The sequence below is a fragment of the Panthera pardus genome, unplaced genomic scaffold (assembly GCF_024362965.1).
Source record: "Panthera pardus isolate Hobbes unplaced genomic scaffold, ASM2436296v1 HiC_scaffold_26, whole genome shotgun sequence".
NCBI lineage: Eukaryota > Metazoa > Chordata > Mammalia > Carnivora > Felidae > Panthera > Panthera pardus.
Window position 1 is genome coordinate 19,410,790 of NW_026526832.1, and position 22,839 is coordinate 19,433,628.

At 52.0% G+C, this 22,839-nt stretch overlaps 2 protein-coding genes across 5 annotated transcripts; one reads left to right on the forward strand and one right to left on the reverse strand.

Annotated features, from left to right (window-relative positions):
• Positions 1 to 407: 407 nt before the first annotated feature.
• DNAJC5G (DnaJ heat shock protein family (Hsp40) member C5 gamma) lies at positions 408 to 4,306 on the reverse strand. 2 transcript variants are annotated; one of them, XM_019449226.2, is made up of 5 exons: positions 4,193 to 4,306; positions 3,278 to 3,393; positions 2,751 to 2,964; positions 2,180 to 2,321; positions 408 to 1,680 (listed from the first exon to the last, which is right to left on the reverse strand). In XM_019449226.2, exons 2-5 carry the CDS (start codon positions 3,388 to 3,390, stop codon positions 1,628 to 1,630), a joined length of 522 nt encoding a protein of 173 aa, XP_019304771.1. In that variant the 5' UTR covers positions 3,391 to 3,393; positions 4,193 to 4,306; the 3' UTR covers positions 408 to 1,627. The 2 variants fall into 2 exon arrangements, with proteins under 2 accessions (XP_019304771.1, XP_019304749.1); XM_019449204.2 differs by having other exon boundaries at positions 2,751 to 3,048.
• A 152-nt stretch (positions 4,307 to 4,458) lies between these two features.
• Positions 4,459 to 22,730, forward strand: SLC30A3 (solute carrier family 30 member 3). Of its 3 annotated transcripts, XM_019449259.2 has the most exons (8): positions 13,923 to 14,218; positions 18,152 to 18,333; positions 18,809 to 18,955; positions 19,051 to 19,204; positions 19,801 to 19,999; positions 20,231 to 20,336; positions 20,594 to 20,728; positions 21,906 to 22,177. In XM_019449259.2, exons 1-8 carry the CDS (start codon positions 14,124 to 14,126, stop codon positions 22,052 to 22,054), a joined length of 1,167 nt encoding a protein of 388 aa, XP_019304804.1. In that variant the 5' UTR covers positions 13,923 to 14,123; the 3' UTR covers positions 22,055 to 22,177. The 3 variants fall into 3 exon arrangements, with proteins under 3 accessions (XP_019304812.1, XP_019304794.1, XP_019304804.1); XM_019449267.2 differs by lacking the exons at positions 13,923 to 14,218; positions 19,051 to 19,204 and adding an exon at positions 4,459 to 4,548 and having other exon boundaries at positions 21,906 to 22,730; XM_019449249.2 differs by lacking the exon at positions 19,051 to 19,204 and having other exon boundaries at positions 13,921 to 14,218; positions 21,906 to 22,730.
• Positions 22,731 to 22,839: the final 109 nt, after the last annotated feature.

The window sequence follows — 22,839 nt, forward strand, 5'->3', positions numbered from 1 at the left end:
GAGGCTAGAGCTGGCAGTCGCACCAGGGCCTGGAACGACCTCATGAGCGTGCCTCTGAAAAAGTGTGGGAATTTGGTCCATGAACACATCACTGGAGCCACTCCAAGGACTTTAAATTTGTTAGGAAATCGAGAGAAGTTGAGCTGAGCAGAAGGGACCTGAGTGCCAGGAACCTATTTTGGGTACCAGGGGAATTGGTCTCTGGGGAAATTTTAGAGCACTGACAAAATCATAATCACAAGGCTCCGGGAAGTCTCTGCCCCAACTCTACAGTTGTCCTGGCCTCCTCCTCTCCAAGGCAGGCTGGTCTCAGATGTGAGCACTGGCCCTCTGTCTTTTTCTCCCCGGGCCTTTTGCTCGATCCCAGGCACAATTAGTCTTTCTTAGGCCCAACAGATGCACTGGGATTGGACAAAAGCTCTTTTATTTATTGACATTCTTTACCCCTTCTCCCAGTCAGGAGAGAGGTTTGAGGAGTTACTAGCTTTGACCTTGGGTGGACAGGAATATAAATGGTGTGGAGAGTATACCAAACAGGCAGTGTGAAGAGGCATGAGTGGTAAAAGGGTCTGGAAAAGTATAATCTTCTCCCTATCACAAGTTTCATGCCCCTGTTTTAAGAACAAAATATATGATGATCAGCCTGCACAAGACATGGTGAAAAGGATGAAGGCAAGCAGGCACTGATATGTGAGCTTCAGCTAACTCATAGGACCCATGCTAAGGCATGCTGTGCTGTGGTGTAGTCCAGGGAGAATCCAAAGGTGGGAGAACTACCCCTACATCTCAAATGCATTCATACTTTTCCCGGGTTGATTCATGGTGGCATGGAATAAGGCTGACAACGACAAGTGCATGGGCACCAGAAGAACGTGAGACCAGCCCCAGAAAGGTGTGCTGGCATAGGAATGAGGCTGATGGTTAGAGTTCTTGGTGCAGAGGTGCAACAAAGGAGGTTAGCTGCTATAGTAGCTCTGGGAAAGGATCCACCCTGCTCAGTTATCAGGATCTTGGTGGAGATATTGCAAGCAGCTAAGGGACCCTACCGGCTGAAATTGGCTCAAATCCCAAGGAAGGCACAGGAAAAAGAATGCTGGGGAAAAGTCTGTCACCACTGCCTGAGACCTCATAAGGGTAGGGACGGGAAGGCTGCTCTCTAAGCAGATTAAAATTGGGACTGGAGCTAAAAAGAAGAGTGGCTGGGTGACCCTGTATCGCCAGGGTCAGTGATACCATCAAGGACAGAGGTGGCATCGTCACTAGGATAGATGCCATCAATGCTTCTAAGTTTGGATTCTTATAAGAAGAGGGGCAAATCAGGGTCAATGTCAGGACAGGGCTACTTGCTCCTCTCTTCGGTGTGTCCAGTGGATTGGGTGGCAGAAGGCACCCTCACTGGGTCAGCACCTGGGGGTAAAAGAAGTTGGCACCTTACTAACAAGAAGGAATGATGATCCAGAATTTAAAGCAAGCCCTCTGTGGGTAAGGATATAAACACATGAAATCCACAGTATAAAATATAAACTTTCTACTAATGACTCATCAGAAGTTAGTCTATGTTTCTTTTCTTATCCCTTGATTCTGGCTGCATTTCAGTTTTCATATGTACCTCATTCCTCTTAATCTTTTAGCCATGAAATTCATTATCTTCGTCCTCTCTTCTAAAATTTCTTTTGTTTCCTATGGTGGAATTTGAAAAACACATATATCAACAATTAATAACAATTTTTAGTCCCGGGGTGAGAAAAGCATCACTTTGCAGTTACTCATCAGCATCACTAGGTGGCACTACAGTAAACTTCAGTCAAGCCACACAAAGTTAACTGCTTGGGGCGGGGATAATCTGGCACGTCATCTTCCTTTAGAGTAAAGGCAGTAAACTTCATCCTCTAGCTTGTCTCCAACTATTGCCTTTTCTAGGCACTCTCCCACCCATTCCTTACCTTAACTCCCCCCGACTCCCAGTTCCTTAGCCTAATAGTCATGAGAGGCCGATATTACATTCAAATTGTCAGTCGATGGCAAAAGCCCCTCAGAAGCCGGGTGTATCCCCTTCTCTTTCTTCACTTTGCCTCAATACTGACCTGAGTCTCCCATATTAGGGGTTCACGGTTTCACTCCCAACTATTCTTTCATTCCTAATCCAGTTCTTACCTCAGGCCCTGTCTATGGTCCTCACCTGACCTGGGAGGCTGATTCTGGACATTCTGCTGATATCTTCTAGCAACGTCCTCAGATGGTGGCTTAAGTGTTCCACAGCAAAAGCAGCAACAGCAGCAGCAACAGCAACAGGTGAGCAGAGCACACAAGAGGACAAGTGTCTGAAAGGTGGGAAAGAATGGCCTTGACCCAGCAGTTCTTCTAGATTTCCATTCCAGTTCCCCTCCCTGAATCCCCCCAGCACCCAGAAAATAAGAGAGAGCAGAAGCATTTGTCCTAGGAGAGGAGGCTTAGCTCTCCAAGAAGAGGAGGGTCACCCCTCCTTCCTTATTCTTTTTTTTTTTTTTAATGTTTTTATTTATTTTTGAGACAGAGAGAGACAGAGCATGAGTGGGGAAGGGGCAGAGAGAGAGAGGGAGACACAGAATCGGAAGCACGCTCCAGGCTCTGAGCTGTCAGCACAGAGCCCGACGCGGGGCTCGAACTCACAGACTGTAAGATCGTGACCTGAGCTGAAGTCGGACGCTTAACCGACTGAGCCACCCAGGCGCCCCCTTCCTTATTCTTAAAGGACTAGAAGAATTGTATACCTTGAACCAACAACTATTCAGTGTAAAATAGTAAGTGACGCCTTCTTCGCCAAAGTGATCATATATATATATTCCCAACGAGCCATGCCGGTCGTAGATTTTCCGCTTCTTGGGGTCACTCAGTATGGAGTGGGCTGTGTTGATCTCTTTGAATATTTCTGTTGCTTGAGCGTTCCCTGGATTCTTGTCTGGATGATACTTCAAGGCCAGGTTCCTACCCAGGCAATACCCAAAAGGAGGGAGAGGATGGCTAGGGAATGGCTGGGGAGGGAGGGCAGGATGAACGACAGGGACAGGCCTTTGGATGTGAAGAAAGAATGCATGAGATGTGGTGCCAAGGATGGAGGCAAGCAACCCAGGTCTAAATGCTGTCCCACGCCACAATGAAATGGATGATGGCCCCGTCTGACCCAAAGTGAGGGCTCGAGGGTTTAAAAATGGGTCAGAAAGCAAGGTAGAAAGAGAAGGGTTTAAGGGGGGGGGGGGGGGGGGAATCCCAGGGCTTAGAAAGAGGCTGAAGTCTAAACCTGTAGGCCTTTTTGATGTCTTCCGGTGAGGCGCCCTTCTTAAGCTCCAGCACCGCATAGAGGGTTGTGCCACTTTTGGACAGCCGGTGGGCCGCTTCATCCAAATGAGCCATGATCTGGGTCAGAGGAGATGCATTTGTGAGAACTGCCACAGGGGAGGCCACGGAGAAGTGAGACTCCTAGTGACAGGAAACCCAATGCCTTCATTGGCCAGTCAAGTAAAATGACTACAAAGGGACAAGCGCAAGACAACAGTGAGTGGGCTCTGTGACTACCAGGAGAGTGCAGGTGACCAGAAAGGACATCCAAATTCAAATTTTAAAGAGGAAACGGCTCCTCACATTTCCCAGCTACAGCCCTTTCCCTTCAGCGACACAGCCCTCCAGACACACCCCGCGTCACGGAGAGGTGTAAGCAAGGGAAGGCCCAAACCACGGGAAGAAGCGGATTTTGTCCAGAAGGACTAGTCCCGGAAGAGACGGCCTGTCCAAGCTCACTGCGGCGTTGGAAAGACCACGGCAGCCCAGTCCTCGTGCAGGCTGGGTCTGGAATCGGGGAGATGTACAATTCCCAAGAGAGAAACAATTCAGACCAAAGCCTGAGCCACCTGAGAAGTCAGGTGTCCCAAAAGCCAGGCCGGAGGCCGCTGCTGCAGCTAGGCCAGAGGCCTTCTTCACCCTAGCCTCCCCTCTCAAACCTCGGAGCGCGGGCAGTGAGGAGAACACAGGGGTGACTCCAGGGATGAAGACCCAAGCGAAAGTTGTAGCTGCGGGGGCCGACCAGACAGGGACCAGGGCGCAGGGCCCCAGAGGGTGGGAGGCAGCCAAGGCCACAGGCTCGGAAGGTAATGCTCTGGTTCCCAGAGCCCTCTGGCTCTGTGTGGACTCCGCACCCGGCCTAGCGCTCTACTTCTACCTCAGAGTCGCCCTCCTCGTCTGGGGAGGCCTCGCACAACCTCCATCCGGGTGTGAAACTTCACACCGCTGAAGTCCAGTGGGCAACCGCGCTTGTGCGCCTGGCCAACCTTCCGGGTCGCTTTTTGGCGCCGCCGGAAAATCTGGAAGATGAGGCTGCGTGGAGGCTGGGACTTATTTCACTCACAAGGAAGCCTGGGCGTAGGGATCAGCCCCGCGGGCCGCGGTGCCCCCCAGTTCTTCCGGTGGGCGTGGCCTCCAGGGCCATCCCTTCTCCCGTGGGAGGGGATCACCAGTCCTGATGGGCTTAACGACTCGGTTAAGGTGATGGGCTTGCTCGCTGTGGCTGTGTGAGAGGTATGGCTCCTGCAATCCTTTCTCAAGAGGTGTATTCACTTCCCAGTCTTTTTTGGCAGAATTTAGGGGCCTCCACTTCGTCCTTTCTTTCCCTTCTACGTGGAAACTCCTACACATCCTTTAAGACCCACTTGAAGGTCGGTATTCCTGGGAATCCTTCCTTCATTCCCCCAGTTGTTCCCACCTTGCTCTGTCAAAGCAATTACTATATTGTAATTACTAATTTGCACGTTCCCTTAAAACGATAGCTTGAACATTTACAAAAGTCACTACTGTTCTTCAAAAACTTCATTTAAATACTATTATATCATGAGGATGTGCCATAATGTATTTATATAATCCAGCTTGGATACTTAAGTTGTTCCTAGCCATTTGCTAGTGTAAAAACCTTATAATGAAAATTCTTATCTATAAATCTTCAAATAAATTTCTTCCCTGCTCCTTTGAGGTGGATTCCTGGAAGGGAAATTAATAGGTCAAAGCAAAATTTTTTGAGACTCTTAGTCCTTGTTGCCAACTTTCTTCCCAGAAAGGTACCACAGGTACCAATTTACATCCCCACAGGCAGGGCTTGAGAGCACCAATCTCCACCTGACTTCACTTCCTGTGATCTCCTATAGGAGGCAGTCTTTCCACCACTTATAATTTACGACTTCTTAATTTTGGTGTTCTTTACAGAGGAGCACTCAATGGCTTCCATTACATGTGATTGAAAGAGCTTTGTTATTTCAATAATATTTCTCTGTTATACCTCATGTGGCTTTTATCACTCTCTTCCCTTTATTACGGTCTTCTGTGCACATTTACATCCTCTTCTAGGTTTTAAGTGGTAAATCAGTATCCATCCCAAGAGATGTGAGCCATCCGAGTCAACTAAGGAGTCCATATGCTCTAGGCACAATGACCAGTGAATTAACAAATTTATTTCTGTAGATCTGTGATCAGCGTATGGGGTGGGGATGAAAATCTTTGGCATCAACCACCCAGTTACCCGGTTGATAGATTCTGGGTAAGAGGAGTTTATAGGTTAATCACCTAAAGCAAAGGAGCTGAAGCTGACAATTTTTTTTTTTTTTTTTTTTTTTTTTTTTGGTGGTTCGTACTAGGATACATTTCCCTAGCTAACTTCCAGCCTTTCATCACCATCATGGTTGTCAGGACTAGCAGACCAACCCAGGCTGTTTCTTTACCCTGGGGAGACAGGAGAAGGCACCAGAAGTGCAGAGCACTTACTTTCCAGGCCCCGCGTGGTCTGGCCCCCACCTCTTACTCTAGCTCTGTTAAGCACTGTTAAGCATCACTGTTGTGCTTGCTCTGGTCTCTGATGCACTGCTTTTCTGTCAGTTCTTTGAAGACACCATGTTCCTTCCCACATCAAGGGCCTAAGTCTGCCTGGAGAATTCCTCCTCCGGCTATTTGCTAACTGAGTTCTCATCCTTCTAGGATCTCAGCTTCATGTATCCTCAGATAGGCTTTTTTTGTTTTTTTTAAATATTTTTATTTATTTTTGAGACGGAGAGAGACAGAGCATGAGCAGGGGAGGGGCAGAGAGAGAGGGAGACACAGAATCTGAAGCAGGCTCCAGGCTCTGAGCTGTCAGCACAGAGCCCAACGTGGGGCTCGAACTCACAGACTGTGAGATCATGACCTGAGCTGAAGTCGGACACTTAACCAACTGAGCCACCCAGACACCCCCCACCCACCCCCACCCCTTTTTTTTTTAAAGTAGGCTTCATGCCTATTGCAGAACTGGTTGGGCCTAAACTCACAACTCTTGAGATCAAGACCTGAGCTGAGATCAACAGTCGGACATTTAACTGACTGAGCCACCCAGGCATGCCATCCTCAGGCCTTCTAAATTGAGTTCCACTTCTCTCTCCCTACCTCATAATACCTTCACCATGATTTGTGAATGTATGTTTATTTGTGTGTTTATTTGTTTAAGGTCTGCCTTCCCTAGTACAAAATACAACAAATACAACTCTGTGAAGGCAGGGACCTTATGTTTGTTCACCATTGTCTCCCCAGCACCTAGAGCCATGCCTGGTTCACAGCAAGTGAGTTAATGATTTGTTGGATGAGCTACAGTAGGGAGAACCCTCTGCTGGTGCAATGTCGGCCTAGAGGTTGAGCCATAGCAAGAATTCCCTAGGGCAGAAGCACTTAGCTGGGGAATTGGAAGACTCAGTTCCTCTTTTCCTCATATGATCCTGGACAAGAAGAGACATAAGGAGTTAAGAAAAATAAGGCAGCAGGGGAGATAGTATTGGGGATTCTGAGCTCCTTGTTTGTCTTAGTCTTCCTCCAGTTTCTAACACAGTTCCTGGGATATTGTAGGTGCTCAATGAATGTCGGTAGGTTGAATGAATAAGCAAATGTTGTGTGTCTTTTCAGAGGTACTTTAACCTAATAATATCTTTTGATTCTCACAGCAACCATGAGAGGTGCTGTGATCACATCCCTGCTCCATAGTAGAAGTGAGCCCGGAGAAAGAGGGCAAATTAGGTTCTGAGAAGAGTTAGTAAATATCTTCCAGATCTTGCCAGAGGCTCCAGAATGTTATTACTTCTTATCATTGCCCTCTGACATTCTAATTAATTCTAATCATAGTTTGCTGGCTCTTGAAATAGCCATTATCTTTAAGTCTTCTGAGCCTCTCCTCTGAATGCAAAGACACTGCAGCCAGCAGGCTGCAGAAATGGGAATAAAGCAGGTAAGTCAGCCTGGCATCCTTCGCCTCTTCACTTTGCCTTCACCTAGAAACAGACCCCTTGTGGCTCTTTTTCTCTGCACATGGTCTCTTCTAACACCCAGCACAGTACCAGGAAGAACACACAATCCCAGAATCAGAAGCCTTAGACCTTGGTTTTGGCTCTGGCTCCAGTGAGCCGTGTGATCTTGAACAAGTCACTTAATCTCTGAGATTCTTTTCCCTCTTCTGTTAAAACCTGTGCCTCCACAGGGTTGATGTCAAAACCAAATTAGACTTGCTGTAAAAAGAACAGAAAAAAACAAAAACAAAAAATAACTATGCTAAAGAATGATTTCAAACTAAAACCTTTTCTAGAATCATTTGCCCTTAAGTCACTGATCTTATAGTTTACTATCTCACAGAGCCATTTGGTCTCTCCTGGAGAAAACCAAGAACCATCCCTTATTTACCCACAAACAGCTAAAGTTTTAGTCATATAGCTGGAATACCCATATACAGACAGACAGCAGACATTGGCATATTTATACCCAAAATATCATGCTCTTGAGCATATGCAGTGGGAGAGAGAGATCATCATTTGTCATACCCAGCCACTAGGTTCTAGAATTGTATAGTTTTTGAGCTGGAAAAGACCTTGAGTCTTAACTCCCATCTAATGCCTTCATTTTGTAATTGAGGGAAGTGTGGCCCAGAGAGAAGGATTGACTTGCTCAGAGTCAACCAGTAAGGTCCAGACCTAACCTAAGTCTTCTAAGTTAAGTGTCTGTGCTGTGACTGCTCCTTATACACACCAGCTCCCTTCTCACTTTAAAACTGAGGTCTAGAGAGAGATCAAAGTTGTAGTTGACATTCACCTCCCTTCATGATGTCAGGTAATGTCCTTCTTTACCTCCCTCCAATTGGAGGCTTGCTCACTTCATGTGCCCAGAAACATCATTGGCCCAGTTTGTTTGCCTGTCATCCCTGGGGCAGACAGCCTGGGGTGGGAGGTGGAGGGCTTCCAGCCAGAGAGGCTGCTGCATACCCCTGTCCTCTGTGCCCAGACTGCAGACCTAAGGGCAGACTGACAGAGCACAGCCACCTCACCTCTACAACTTTGATAGTAGTGTGTACCTCTTAGGGTTGTTAGGAGGACTAAATATTTAATTTGAACAGTGCTTGGCACATGGTAAGTGCTGTGTTGTCATTGTCATTGTCACCACCATCATCATCATCCTTTCCATCTGATCACCTCCCAATTTTGTAAAGAGAGAAGCTGGTTTTCATTTTGTTTCTGGGAAGAAGGGAAAACTCAAGATCCTTCCTCTAGGAAGATTTGCAAATTGTCATTCTATCCCCTTTCTATATCCTTCTCTCAGCCTCTTAGAACCCCATTTCCTTGTTTCCCTACGCAGTACCCTCATGCTGCCCTCTCACTATCCAAAATATCCCTGCCAGGGCTCCCTAAACAGTCAGAACTCTGAAATTACCTGTCTCACTTCTTCTCCTTCAGTATTTCTAATAAAAACTATTACCTCCATAAAATGAGCTCATCCCTAAGGGCTAGGTGGAAAGCAGCCTGATTAAAACACTATAATTCAGCGGTGCCTGCCTGGCTCAGTTGGTGGAGCAGGCAACTCTTGATCTTGGGGTTGTAGGTTCAAGCCTCATGTTGGGTGTAGAGATTACTTAAAAATAAAATCTTTCTTTTTTAATGTTTATTTTATTTTTGAGAGAGAGAGAGCATAGGTGGGGGAAGGGAAAGGGGACAGAGGATCTGAAGCAGGCTTTACACTGACAGCAGAGAGCTGATGCGGGGCTTGAACTCATGAACTGTGAGATCATAACCTGAGCCAAAGTCAGGCACTTAACCGACTAAGCCACTCAGGCACCCCAAGATTGCAGTTTTTAAATGGATAAGCAGAGAGAGGTGGTAAAGGTGATATTTGAATCAAGACCTAAAGCAGGTCCTCAGGTGGGTCATAAAGACATCTGACAGATTGCATTACATATAGATGAGGAAATGCAAAGGTCCTGAGGTGGAAGAATGCCTGGTATATTGTAGGACCCGCGTGAACGCCACAGTGACTGGGGAGGGAGGTGGGAGTAATATGAAATGAGACAAGGGGCCTATAGGGCTTTGTAGGCAATTGGAAAACCTTTGGCTGGTACTGAGTGACGTGAGGAGGTGATGGATCTGGCCTAGGTGCCTAGTCACTGGATTGAGACTAGATTGTAGGGCAATAACGGTGGAAAAAGGAAGACAACCAAAGAGGCTACTGCAATAATCAAGAAGATAGATGATGGTGGTTTGGACCAGGGTGGGTGCAGGATTTGCTGACAGATTGGAAGTGGGGTGAAAATAGAGGCATCAACGGTGATTCTAAGGTTTCTGGCCTAAGCAAATGAAAGGACAGAGCCACCATGTTCAGACATGGGAGGACAGCTGAAAGAAAAGTTTTGGGATGGGGTGACAATCAGGACTTTGGTTTTAGACCAATGAAACTGGAGATGCCTATTAGATGTTAAGGAGGTAAGATCAAGTTGACATTTGGGTATTTGAGTTTGAAGTTCAATGAGAGATCTGGGGATCATCGTATAGATGCCATTTTATTTTTTTAAGGTCTTTTAATTAAAAAACTTTTTAATGTTTACTTATTTTTGAGAGACAGAGAGAGACAGAGACAGAGTACGAGTAGGGGAGGGGCAGAGACAGAGAGGGAGATACAGAATCCAAAACAGGCTCCAGGCCCTGAGCTGTCAGCACAGAGCCAGACATGGGGCTTGAACCCGGGAATGGCGAGATCATGACCTGAGCTGAAGTCTGACGCTCAACCAACTGAGACACCCAGGCGCCCCCTTTTTAAGTTCTTTGAAATAGAAAATTAAAAAAAAAAAAAAAAAAAAGAATGGCACAGTGATCCCCCATCTACCTACCATTGAGCTTCAACAACCATTGTTTTCTGTGGTTTCTAGATAGTATTTTTAAGGCTTGAGACTAGATATCTCTATGGGAGTGTAGAAAGAGAAGAGGGTGACCAAGTCCTGGACCACTCCAGCATTAAAGGGTTGAGAAGATGAGGAACAAGCAAAGGAGACTGAAAATAAACAGCCAGTGACGTAGGAGAAAAACCAGATTAGGTACCCTGGAAGCCAAGTGAAGAAACAATTCCCAAATAAAGGTGTAATTACAGTCTGATAAATGCTGAGGAAGAAAACGAAGTGTGCAGTGAGAATGTGTAACATGAGAACTAATGTAGGCTGGGGGTCAGGAAAGTCCCCCCGGAGGAGGTGACATTTAAGCTGCAGCCCTCGTTCATCCTGTCTATCTTCAACTAAAATCCTGCTTTCTCCAGCTTTCTTCCACTCCCAACAACCAGCTCCTTTTTCCTGGGATGGCTTTATCAAGGACTGTGTGTCAGCCACTAGGGGGCGCTTGGGACACCGTGATGAGAAAGGTAATTCCTGCCTTTAGGGAGCTTGTATTCTAGTGAGGAGACGGAGGAGCAAATCATTTTGTTTCAATGTGCTGAGTGCTGCCAGCACAGAAGCACAGCAGCCCTTGAGAGCACCGGAAAACAGCACATAACTCAGCCTGGTGGGGAAGCCTGAAAGGCTTCCTGGAGGTAACACCTGAGCAGAATTTGGATGCCCTCTTTACCTCTGCCCATACCTTTCAGCCTGGCTTGGACCTTTCAAGTGTTAATTAACCCCTTGCCTGCGTGCTTGGATTCCAAATCTCGTCTGAGATCTCAAGCCCAGCCTAAATCCTGGCTTGAGGGCTGGACTTTGCTCTCTTTCTCTCTCAGTATGAACTGGTCCAGGCTGGGTTCCCTGAAGCCGCCTTCTGACCCGTTCTCCCACCCTCTGCTCTACCACTGACCTATCCTCCTGGGAAGTTCCAGGGGTTCCTGTCTCCTTCAGCCCTTTGGGCCTCAAAGTGGCCTAAGGAATCTCCTTAGGGAAAATTGATACCTGAGGCAGGACAGGACAGACATTAAGAACATGTGGGTAAATCAGTAACCAAAGACTGCAGAATAGAAATCTCTTGCAATCAAGTTAAAGCCAGGAGGGGGAGGAAATGCACCTATCTTGTTCACCAGGACTCCTCAGTTACCCTAACAAAGTACATGGCAAGAAATAAGTGTTCAGTAAATGTTGAATGAATAGTTCTTACAAGATTTCAGTTCCTTACAGCCAGCCCTAAGCTGCCCTTCTAACCCCTGCATAATTTTCCTAGCTCCTAACCAGGTGTAGAATGCCTTTCTCAGACCTGGCATTCAAGAGGACCCTTTGCAAAGATTTTTATAGGGCCACTTGATGGCTCTTTGAGAAACAGGTGCAAGCAGTCTCTTTCGCTGCCAGGCTTTTCTTGCATAAATTTCCAAGCACAGGCAACTGTTGGTATTCTCCCCGCTGGTGCCCTCGGTTTCTGGAGGCGGCACGTTCCAAGGCCCAACACCTAGGGAGCCGCGCGGCAGAGGGCAGCCCTGTAATCCACCTGCTCCCACGCTTCTTTCCCCGCCGCCTGCTCGCTCCCTGCCCTGTGGCGGGGCGGGCGTGTGCCGGCGTCTGCGCCCCCTCTCGGGAACCCGGGACTGCTGTCTGCGCACTGTGGACTGCCCAGGAAGGGAAATCCCCCAGAGGAAGCCATTGTTGTTAGGTCCCCTGTTGTCGTCATCTGCTGAGGCACGGCTAGAAGAAGCCCCTTCCCCGCCCAGGGGTCCGCTGTTTTTCCCCATTCTCGAGCTTGCCTGCCCCGGCTGCTTCGGGTGAGGCTACAGCATCCCATCCCTGGAGTGCGCGGTGGCCTTTCCGCATCCTACTTCCGGGGGGAGGGGGGTCTCAGAAATGGGGAAGCCCCAGGCCCGATTCAGAGTTTTGAAAACCGACGGCGCCAAGAGGGACGTGCCAGGGCCCTGACCCAGGTGGGCTGGGCTTGAGTTCCACCCCGCTCTAACAAGGACCTACAAGGTGACCTTGGCTGGTGGCTTCCCCTCTTGCTATCTCAGTTTGCACCCCCACGACCTTAAGAAGGAGCTGAGGCCCCACTCCTCTAGGGGAGGTTGGAGGGAGAAAGGACCCCCACCCTCACTCGTGGGCTTTGGCCTGGGCCTTCCGTGGGGAGTCTGGGGGAGGGTGCTCTGGCCCTCGGCGCGGCGTGGGTGGAGACGCGGCGCTGAGGGCTAGTGCAGACCCTTTGGTTCTAACGTTCCGCACCGTTCCCCGGAGCACTACGCTCCCTTAGCGCACGCCGCCCGCAAACCTTGGCAAGGGCCTCACTCTCCCCCGCCCGAACAGCCAGCCCGCCGCCCAGCTTGCCTAATCCGTTCAAGCCTCACCTCCTCCGCGAAGCTCTCCCGGGTTAACCCCATCTCTTCCAACCACTCTATCTGGCACGTGCTCCTGATGTTTGTTTGATGGTTTATTTGGGGGTGTACACGCGGTCGCAATGTTTGGGATAATAACGGGGCTAGGTGTCTATTCCCAGAACCCTACATGACGGACCCCCCAGTGTGTTCTTCATGAAGGGTGCCCATTGATTAATGGGTTTCTCTGCCGGACTCACCAACCACTCCCACCCTCCATGCTTCCCCTTCCAAGCTCACTTGTCTCCCTCCTCCTCCAGACTCTTCACAGAGTGTCACAGCTTGGAGGGCACACTGCAATCCCCACCCCCATTTCATCCTACAGTGGCCGCAGGTGTGAGGGGCAGAGAGCATTGAACGGTTGAAGGTTTGACTCCAGGCTTGGCCACCCACTTTGCTGTAAGTCACTCCTTCCCCTGGGGCTTCCGTTAAAATGAGGCAAAATGAGGTAATGCCCAGCCAGGTGCTAGGGATTCAGAGGTAAAGAATCACCTGCTGACAAGCTGCAGCTTCCCTCCAAGAACAGTGGCTTGTGACCAGAGAGGTGGCATGGCTCCTTCCTCCTCCGGTTGCCCCAGCCTGAGTGACAAGACTGCGACGCGCGCTCTCTTCAGTCGCCAGCTCAGCGCCCTGAACTGGAGAGGGAAAGAGGAGGGGGCTCCAGTCCCAGCCTTTTATTCACCAGCTGCATGACCTTAGATGCTTCTTCCTCGGCAACTCAGTTTACTCATCCGAAAAATAGGGATAGTAATGGATTGGAGGAGAGCAGGAAGCTTGTCACCCAATGTCTCTATAAAAATAAATGATAATGAGCGGTACAGTGCTTGGCAGCAGATTTTGCTTACAAATTCCGACCCCACATCCTCCACAGAGGGGTTTCTGGCCGCAGTCCCTGGAGTTCTCCCGGATGTGTCACTGCTCACCCCACACTTTCTGGTTCTCTCGAGCTGGGTAATAATGGACCCACACCTGTTTCTACCTCCGTGTGGGGGGCTGAGCGACGACCCCGTGCAGGCTTGCAAGGGGGGATGTTCCTTAGAAGACGGTTGTTCTGGAGGTGCCTAGGCTTGTGGAACACCGCTCGGAGCCGACAGGCGGAGCTTGGGTGGGGGCGGGGCTAGTTTACCCAGGGGGTGGGGCTATAGAGATGAGGCGTTGTCTAGAACCCTGCGGGGGCGCAGAGAGCTCGCGTCGCCCCCACCTGGCTCTGGCGCCTGGAAATGGGGCCTTGGCAATGGGGCGGGGCTCCGGGGGGTGAGGCTCAGGCTTGGGGGAGAGGCCCGGGAGCCTGAAGGCGGGGCTTGGGGAGCTCGCCCCACGCGGGGCGGGGCTCCAAAGGCCGCGGGATCTGCAGTTCGGACTCCCCGCGCCACAGCCGCTGCAGTTCCCTCCACTGTGGTGGCCCCGCGGCCCTGCGGGCAGTCCGGGGGTCGGCTGGACGCTCGGACTTGGTGCAGAGCCGGCCCCGCCTCTCCCTTCTTCAGTGGGGCCTAGACGGTCGGGGCCGCGGTGACATGGAGCCCTCTCCTGCCACAGGGGGCTCGGAGACCACTCGCCTGGTGAGCCCCCGGGACCGCGGCGGCGCCGGTGGCGGCCTGCGCTTGAAGAGGTAGGACAGACCTGGGCCGGCCCTCGGCCCGGGGGCGCCACCCTCATGCCATCCGTCCATTTCGTTTGTCTCTTTCTCGGCGCGGCCCCGGCTGGCCGCCCGGGCGCACCGCAACTCCCTCAGCTTCTCGGCGCCCGGCCCTGTCCTCTCCGGCTACATAGCCAGCACCCCCCGACCCTCCCAGCAGCCTGCTTTGCCTCCTCCCGGCCACCTTCTTTTTCTCGGTCCCGCAAAACGACTCCCCGGCCGGTCCCCCAAGCCTCCGGACCTCTCTGCCGCCCTCGCCGCATCTGACTTCTCCGCGAGTAACTGCTCCTCCGTCGGGCTGGAGTCCGCGCCCGGTGCCCCGATGTCTGCATTGCTCCAGGGCCCTGGCAGTGGGAGCACCTCGCCTCCCAGGCTTCGGAGCCCCCGCTGCAGGCCCCTGGCCCTTCCCTCCGTGCGCCTCGGGGCGCCCCCTCCAGCCATGGCCAGCTGTGCGCACCCGGGCCATGGGCCCGGGCTCCACGGCGGTTCTTCCCGGCCCCTGGGGGGCGGCGGCCGCCGGGAAGCGAGGGGGTGGCAGGGAAGGAGCAGGTGCGGTCTGGGCGGCAGGGGGTATTCCCGGCTCCGCACAGACGGGGCCGGGGGCGGCGAGGTGTGAAATGAGGCGCGCGGAGCGGCCGGGACAGCGGGCCGGGGGCGGCCGGAGAACCTCCTCCGCGTCCCGCCGGCCTCCCGCGCCGGGCGCCCGCCAGCTCTGTCCGCCTTGTCCCTCAGAGCAGCCGCGCCAGGCCCATCCTGGCCACCTCCACTGGCCATTTTGTCTGTTGGCTGACCGTCCGTTTGTCTCGGAAATTTGACAGGCTCGCCGGCTTTTCCTCTTTCTTCATTTCTCATAATCGTTCTGTTTCCCTCCGAGCACCTTTCCCTTTGTCTCTGATGTGATGCCTCTGTGTGTTTCTCGCTCTTTCCCTGGGTGGGGGCCATAAACCTGAGTGGGTGGGGGAGTGGATGAACAGAAGGGAGGACAGACTTCCCGTCTGACTCCTTCCTGCAGGGGCCTGCAGACGTGGGCAGCTGTGGGGACTCCAGCCCAGGCACTGGCGTCTCTTCACCTATCCTTTTGATTCTGCTTCAGGCCTTTGTCCCCTGCCCACACCCGCCCCCTCTAACCCTCCCCTCTACCCCACTATTACTTGTTGTTTGTTGGGGGTTTCAGAGGGCCAGCAAGAGAAAACTGCCTTGCCTTTCCTTCTCTCTAAACAGCATGTAGACAACCCCCCCGCCCCAATACCCACACCAACAATGAAGCTTCTTTTTTTTTTAATGTATTTTTTTTTTTTAAGTAGGCTCCACGCCTAATGTGGGGCTTGAACTCATGACCCTGAGATTAAGAGTCGCATGCTCTAACGAGAGAGCCAGCCAAGCACCCCAACAATGAGGCTTCTTTAGTGCCCAATTCATGCATAACAAAAGGGAGCAGCCTGTTGATGGGTGGCTACCTTGATGACTAGCTACTCTGTGCCTTACAAAAAAGGCATCTTGCCCAGTGCCCCAAAGCCACGCAGCCTCTGCTTGCTATCCAGACCCGCATCTTGGACTCCCAGCTCATTTTCATTCTCATATGACCATTAGTCACCAAATCCTGCAGTATTTTCTGAAAGAGGCTCTTCCCTACCTACCTACCCCTCCCCTAAAGTTCTCTGGAGGGGCTCTGTGGCTTGATCTATTCTGGATCCTTCCATCTCCTCTCCTCTCTCCCTCCCAGGCTAATATACACCAGCAAGGTCATCTCAGGGCTAGGGAAGGTATATGAAATCAATCAGTATATCTCCCTTGATGTTCCTTTGAGCCCTCACTTTCCTCCTCAGCCCTTGCCCTGGCTCCTGACACTTAAAACTCCCAGCCACTTATCTTGTCATTGGCATTCCATGTGTCTGGAGCCCCTTCTTCACCTAGGTCTCGTGTTAAACATCTCTCCCTCTGTGACGTTCTCCTCACCCCCATTACAGTCCATCATTCCCTGCCTGGTGCTCCAAAGTCCTTTGTTCATAAATCCCCCTGGTCCAAACCCCTCCTTGCCTAGTAAGTCATTTGTGACACATCTATCTCCCCCACTAGACTGGGCTTCACTATGTGTGCACTGCCTGGCCACCAGAGTCCTGGGCACCCAACTATGTGTCTACCTCATTGAAGAATGAGGATGGATTTCAAAGCCACCCTCACCTCCTTGTCTCCTCTGGAAACACACCCAGAATCATACACACCAAGATTCTAAGTCTTGGAAGAAAATTCCGAGAAACTAATCTACCTGCCAGCACTTGAGTTTTCCCTACAAGCACCAAATGTCCCCCCCACCTCCCTCACACCTCAGTTCACCCACTTGGCAGAGCTCTCCCTAGCCAGAAGGCCCCAGGCATCCCTCCTCACTTTACTGCTGTGATCACATTTCTATCTGGAGCCTTCATTTTCACTCATGGGTATTTTTGTCACACCTCCATGAGTATTTCTAGGACTGTGTTTTCCAGTTAGGTTCTTTGTTCTGTGGAAGGTTCTGGCCTTGTTGGGGTTCAGGTTGGGTAGTACTAGGGTTGAGAATTGAGCCAGAATGAGCCTAAAACTCAGCCTGAGCTCAAGCTCTGGCATCCCAGGTGAGGACCCAGCCCCGTTCACTTATCAAGGGAGGCTTATGGCACCGTACAGTTAAGGCGGCCTCCACTGGGCATTTATGGTCAGACTGAGGTCCAGCTAACACGTAGCAGACTCCAGATCCACCGCTCCTACCACTGCCTCCCCATCCACAGCAGTCTGTCCTTCGTCCTCCCCATGACAACCTCAGTGTGGAATCCGGCCACTAGTTCTCTGTGCCTGGATCCTCAGACTTTTTGGGTCCCAACATTCCACCTCCTCTCTGTTTCTTTCTTTCTTTCTTTCTTTCTTTCTTTCTTTCTTTCTTTCTTTCTTTTTTTTATGTTTATTTATTTTTGAGAAAGAGTGTGAGTAGGGGAGGGGCAGAGAAAGGGGGAGAGGGGATCCAAAGCGGGCTCCACACTGACAGCCTCGAACTCACAAACTGTGAGATCATGACCTGAGCTGAAGTCAGACACTCAACCGCCTGAGCCACCCAGGCGGCCCACCACTCCTCTCTTAAAGGGCCACATTTCAGCTGCATGTCTAGATAGAGAAGGTGAAGGATCTGGAGTGGAGGCACGAGGAGATGGGTCTGGGAGAGAGGCACTCAGACCAGGATCACGTGCTTCGTCTGGCCTCACACTTTGACACCACCTGGTCATATTGCCTCTGCTTGGCATGTTCACCCTGTCTCTGTCAACACCTTCCCTATCCTTCAAGGCCCTTCTCTTGGTGCCTCCTTCAGTGGTTTCCCTGGTTTCTCTTGGACTCCTCTACCCCTCTATCCTCTGAGCGCTGATAGCACTTTGTTTTAACTGCTCTGATGGCGATAGCTACCTTCTGCTACATATCATAGTACTTAGGTACACATTTGTTCACCAAAGGCTCCCAGAGATCAGCATGATCCTGCTGACTTTGTGTGCCTTATGGTGCCTATCAATTGGTTATGGTGGAGTCGGCTCTCTACCATGAACTAGCTGTGTGGCCTCCATGTGTCCTCTCCCTCTCTGAGCCTCAGACTTGTAATTTCTGTAATAAAATGTTAGACTAGACTACCTCTATGGTGCTTTGCAGCTGTGAGATTCTGTGGCTCTGCGTATGAAAGGAAAAGGGCAGCTGGGATCCGAGCTGTTTGCTTAGCCCCCATCCCTCATGTGGCCCTCTGTCCCCGAGGCTCCCGGGTTTGAGCAAGCCTGGGGACAGACAGAGGGAGTGCGGGGCCATAGCTGATGAAGGCCCTCTGGGGGACTGAGGGCCTGGGAGTGAGGAACAGATTCAACTGTAGCCAAGCCCCAGGTTGAATTGTGCTGCCTGCCTCAGTCTCTTCACAGAGCCCTCGGAGCCCCTCCCTGAGGAACCTAAACCTGAGGAGATGCCCTTCCACCATTGCCACAGGGACCCCCTGCCCCCGCCGGGCCTCACCCCCGAGAGGCTGCAGGCGCAGAGGCAGCTGTGTGCGGCCTGTGCTGTGTGCTGCGTCTTCATGGCCGGGGAGGTGGTCGGTAAGTTGGAGAGCAGCTCCTCCGACCCCATCCTCTCGACACCTGCCTCGGCCGCTCTCCACCCAGAGAGAGCATCCCAACAATATTCCTGGGTGGACAAGCAATGGAAGGGATGGCTGGGGTGGGAAGTTGGGTGCCTGGGGCTCAGGAAGTGGGAGAGGGTGAGGGATAGCACTGAGGGGTATTTAGGGTGAGGTCTGGGGGGCAGAGGGCCAGGGCTGGCCTCTCGGCATTAGTTAGTCTTTTTAAAGTCCTATTTTCTTGATATCAAAATGTGTCATTATAGGAAAAGTAGAAAACGTGGGTGAGTGAAAAGAAGGAAATAAAAACTCCCTGTAATCTCATCCTCAGGGAAAAACACGGTTCACATTTTGGTGCACGTCCCCGCAGTATCTTTCCGTGCTTGTACACACACTACCACGGAGCATGATATCTTCCAACTGGACCCAGACCGTCCATTGCTTTGCCCTTGCAGGTGGGTATTTGGCGCACAGCCTGGCCATCATGACAGATGCAGCCCACCTCCTGGCGGATGTGGGCAGCATGATGGGCAGCCTCTTCTCCCTTTGGCTCTCAACCCGTCCAGCCACCCGCACCATGACCTTCGGCTGGCACCGCTCAGGTAAGGCCCTGCGTGGCCCAGTGAGCCTCTGATCTTACCAGAAGGTACCTCCTAGGGTCCCGGGCGGGTCTCTGATAGCTTGTCTCCCCCTGCAGAGACTCTGGGGGCTTTGGCCTCCGTGGTCTCCCTCTGGATGGTCACTGGCATCCTCCTGTACCTGGCCTTCATCCGCCTGCTGCACAGCGACTACCACATCGAGGGGGGTGCAATGCTGCTGACCGCCAGCATCGCAGTCTGTGCCAATCTGCTGTACGTTCCAGCATGGAGCAGGCACCATGCGGGGTTCAGGGCAAGGGGTCCTCCTCCAGGGTGGGAGAGCTGGCTCTCTCCCCTCCCCAACAGGCATGCAACACGCACACACGGTTCTCAACTGTCTGCCCCAGGGCTGCCTGAGAACAGACAGGAGAGAGACCTAGACGTCAGAGTCAGCGGACATTTATGAAGGGCCTACTGTGTGCCAGCTGCTCTGCGGGGGAGCTTTCATCCAGTACTGTCTCATTTAAGGCCCACAACCGCCCTATGAGGTAGACTGTGTCACCCTTAGCGTACAGTTAATGAAATAGGTCCCAAGAAGTGGTCGGGTGACTTGCCCAGGCCACACAGCTGTTCAAGTAGCAGGGTCAGGATTTGAATCCCTGTCTCCTGCACCATGTACGGTATTTTTCCCCCCAGGCTGCACGATTTGTCTCTCTTATCCAATGCTCTCTTCTCCCCTGGGTTGGGAAAACAGGGAGACAATAGGTGGAGAAAGGGCTCCTGGGGAGGTGAGTTGGAGAGCCATGGAAATAGGGCAGAGGAGGCCAGGAACAGGCCACCTGGGCTGAGCTGCTCTGCTTCCCCCTCAGAATGGCCTTTGTGCTGCACCAGGCCGGGCCCCCCCACAGCCACGGGTCTAGGGGGGCGGAGTATGCACCGCTGGAGGAGGGGCCGGGGGAGCCCCTGCCCCTGGGGAACACCAGCGTCCGGGCAGCCTTTGTGCATGTGCTGGGGGACCTCCTGCAGAGCCTTGGGGTACTGGCCGCCTCTGTCCTCATCTACTTCAAGGTACTGTGCGCGCAAGCCTGCCCCAGCCTGCCTTCCCCAGCTCCACATCCGGCCCCTCCTTCCCAGGACCCTTGGCCTCCCTCCCCGCCGACTCCCAGCTCCCCAGGTCACGGTCCGTTCCCCTTTAGCAGGGCTCTCAGGGGCCTCTCGGGTCCTGTCTTTCCAAGACACCCCTAGATCTTCCACTGGAATATTCCTGCTTCCTGGGCTTAGAGATCTCTTTCTCTATAGCCTCAGTACAAGGCAGCTGACCCCATCAGCACCTTCCTCTTCTCCATCTGTGCCCTTGGATCCACAGCTCCCACCCTCCGAGATGTTCTTCGTGTCCTTATGGAAGGTAAATCAGATGCCACTCTCCCTGCCCAGGGCCCTCTCTGATCTCCCTCCAGCTCTGAGCCACCTCTCTTCCCTGAAGAGAATGTTGGGAGAAGGTCTGGGCCCTGGGGCCTATTGCTAGAAGGAGGATTCAGGCACCGGGGGAATTGTGGGGGTTAATGGTAAGCAGGTACAGGGTAGGGGAGGTAGAGTCTGGTGGAGGGGCTGTCTTTGGGCAGGAGTGGCCCTGGCAGTAAGCATGGCGGGTGCTGTTTGCAGGTTCCCCCCGAAGTGTGGGGTTTGAGCCCGTGCGGGACACGCTGTTGTCGGTGCCAGGAGTCCGGGCAACTCATGAGCTGCACCTGTGGTCCCTTACGCTCACTTACCATGTTGCCTCCGCACACCTGGCTATTGGTGAGTCCTCACTGACCCTAGCCAGTTACCTCCTAGAAACAGTCCCCCATCTCCCAACCCCATCCCCCACACTCCCCTTCCAAACCTAGGGAGGTAGCCTGAATTGCTGTTTCTGTCTCTTTCTTGATCTCTCTCACACACACATGCATGTTGGAGACAAGGAACCCTGGACAGGGTGTTCTGGAGGGGAGGTTTCCCCCTCTCTGAGGTAGTGCAGAGAATCAGCAACCCTTTAAAAGATCATTAGTACCTGGGTGGCTCAGCGTCCGACTCTTGATTTCGGCTCAGGTCATGATCTAACGGTTCTTGAGATTGAGCCCTGTGTGGGGCTCCACAATGAGAACACAGAGCCTGCTTGGGATTCTCTCTCCCTTTCTCTCTACCCCTCTCCCTGCTCATGCGCGCACACACACACACACACACACACACACACACACACACACACACACTTTTTCTCTCTCTCTCTCTCTTTCAAAACAAATACATAAACTTAAAAAAAAAAAACAGATTACTAGTACCAATAGGTCTAGTGACGGGGCACAGTTAGGTAAGTTATGACAATGGGGTAACATGGAACTATTCAAAATGATGATTATGAACACTGTATGGCAACTAGGAGAAATGTTTATGGTATAAAGCTAAGAGAAAAAAGCTGAATGTAAAATTATATCTACATTATGATTCAACTATTAAAAATATATATGGTGACTCACAAGCTGACAAAGGATTTTTGAGTTTCTTCCAGATGCAAGAAGCAATCAGAGACATGCAATTTGGATGCCAAAAATATTATACTTTGTAGGATAGTTGATGGTAACTCTAGGGGGACAATGGGAGAAAATATTTAACATCTGGATTGTCTTGGAAAGTCGGGTACTATGGCTGCTGAAACATACAGCTGCGTGTTAATAGTCAAAGAGCAGAGGAGAATAGAAAAATAAGAATGGTTTGGTGTTTTAGCCTGGTAGCATGGTTGATTAGGGGGTGAGTCTCCCCAACCTTTTCTTTGGCATTTTTATGCTGTTCATACAATACAGAAAGAAAATAAAGCTTCTCATTCAAACCTGGCTTTAATGCTGTGCAAGCCATTGGGTCCCCCTTCACCCGGCCTTATCTTGGCCCCTGCCTGATTCCCGACTCCCCTGGGAACCTGCTGCCTCTTATCACTCTCCCACAGACTCCACGGCCGACCCTGAAGCTGTCCTGGCTGAAGCCACATCCCAGCTCCACTCCCGGTTTGGATTCTCCAGCTGTACCCTGCAGGTTGAGCAGTACCAGCCCGAGATGGCCCAGTGCCTGCGCTGCCGGGAGCCCCCCCAGGCCTGAGCCGAGGCCCTGCCCTCACCCCACTGCCAGGCCCTGGCTCAGCCCTGGACTCTCAGTACCTGCCTCCCCGCTCTCCGAAAAGGGACAGAACTGGGCCCATACCCCTTCCTCTCTCCCTCCTTCCACCTGCCGGCACCCCAGCCCCCAGCCCCAGTGGGCAAGACTAAAGTGGGTGTGGGGGGCGGGCAGGAGTCAGGCTGAATGGGAATCAATTGGTGGGGGTGTGTAGAAGCCCCTCAGTCCCCACTCTATGGTCTGGGGAGCACAAGCGTCCTCTCCATGCAGTTCATTTGTCTGTGTGGCAGGCTGGCTGGCTGGCTGGCTGGGGGCATCTGCCTGTCTGTGTGCTGTTGGTGTGCCTATGCCTGGGGGAGGTCAGCAGGGGCCCCCTCCCCACGTGGCCCTCGCTCTGTCTATGCAGGAGCCCCAAAGCCCGCACTTTGTCCGTGTGTTCTAGCCCTGTGGTTTTGTCTCCGTGTGTGTGTGTTTCTTGGTGCTGTGGCCTGTGTGTCTCTGTGCCTATGTGGCTGTGCTATAGTCTCTCTGAGTCTGCACCATCCATGTGTCCTTTTGGGGGTCTGTCTGTCCATCCCTCTGTTGGTGCTGTGCCCTCGGCTATCCCAGAGAGAGGGAGGACTCCGCTGCAGCTCCACCAATAAACTTGTGTCTAACTGCATCTCTCAGCCCTTGTACTGACTCCTCAGGAGGGGTTAAAGGAATCATGAAGCCACAGTGACCTTCCTTCCACAGCCCTCCCACCTCCTACCCAGCCCCTCCACCCTCTC

Coding starts and splice junctions, on each gene's coding strand:
- SLC30A3 (XM_019449249.2), top strand. CDS start 14,124: ATGGAGCCCTCTCCTGCCACAGGGGGCTCGGAGACCACTCGCCTGGTG. Junction 14,219..18,151: donor GGCGGCCTGCGCTTGAAGAG/GTAGGACAGACC, acceptor TGCCTGCCTCAG/TCTCTTCACAGAGCCCTCGG. Junction 18,334..18,808: donor CATGGCCGGGGAGGTGGTCG/GTAAGTTGGAGA, acceptor TTGCCCTTGCAG/GTGGGTATTTGGCGCACAGC.
- DNAJC5G (XM_019449204.2), bottom strand. CDS start 3,390: ATGGCTCATTTGGATGAAGCGGCCCACCGGCTGTCCAAAAGTGGCACA. Junction 3,049..3,277: donor GACATCAAAAAGGCCTACAG/GTTTAGACTTCA, acceptor TCACATCCAAAG/GCCTGTCCCTGTCGTTCATC. Junction 1,681..2,179: donor GAATCAGCCTCCCAGGTCAG/GTGAGGACCATA, acceptor ATTCCACCATAG/GAAACAAAAGAAATTTTAGA.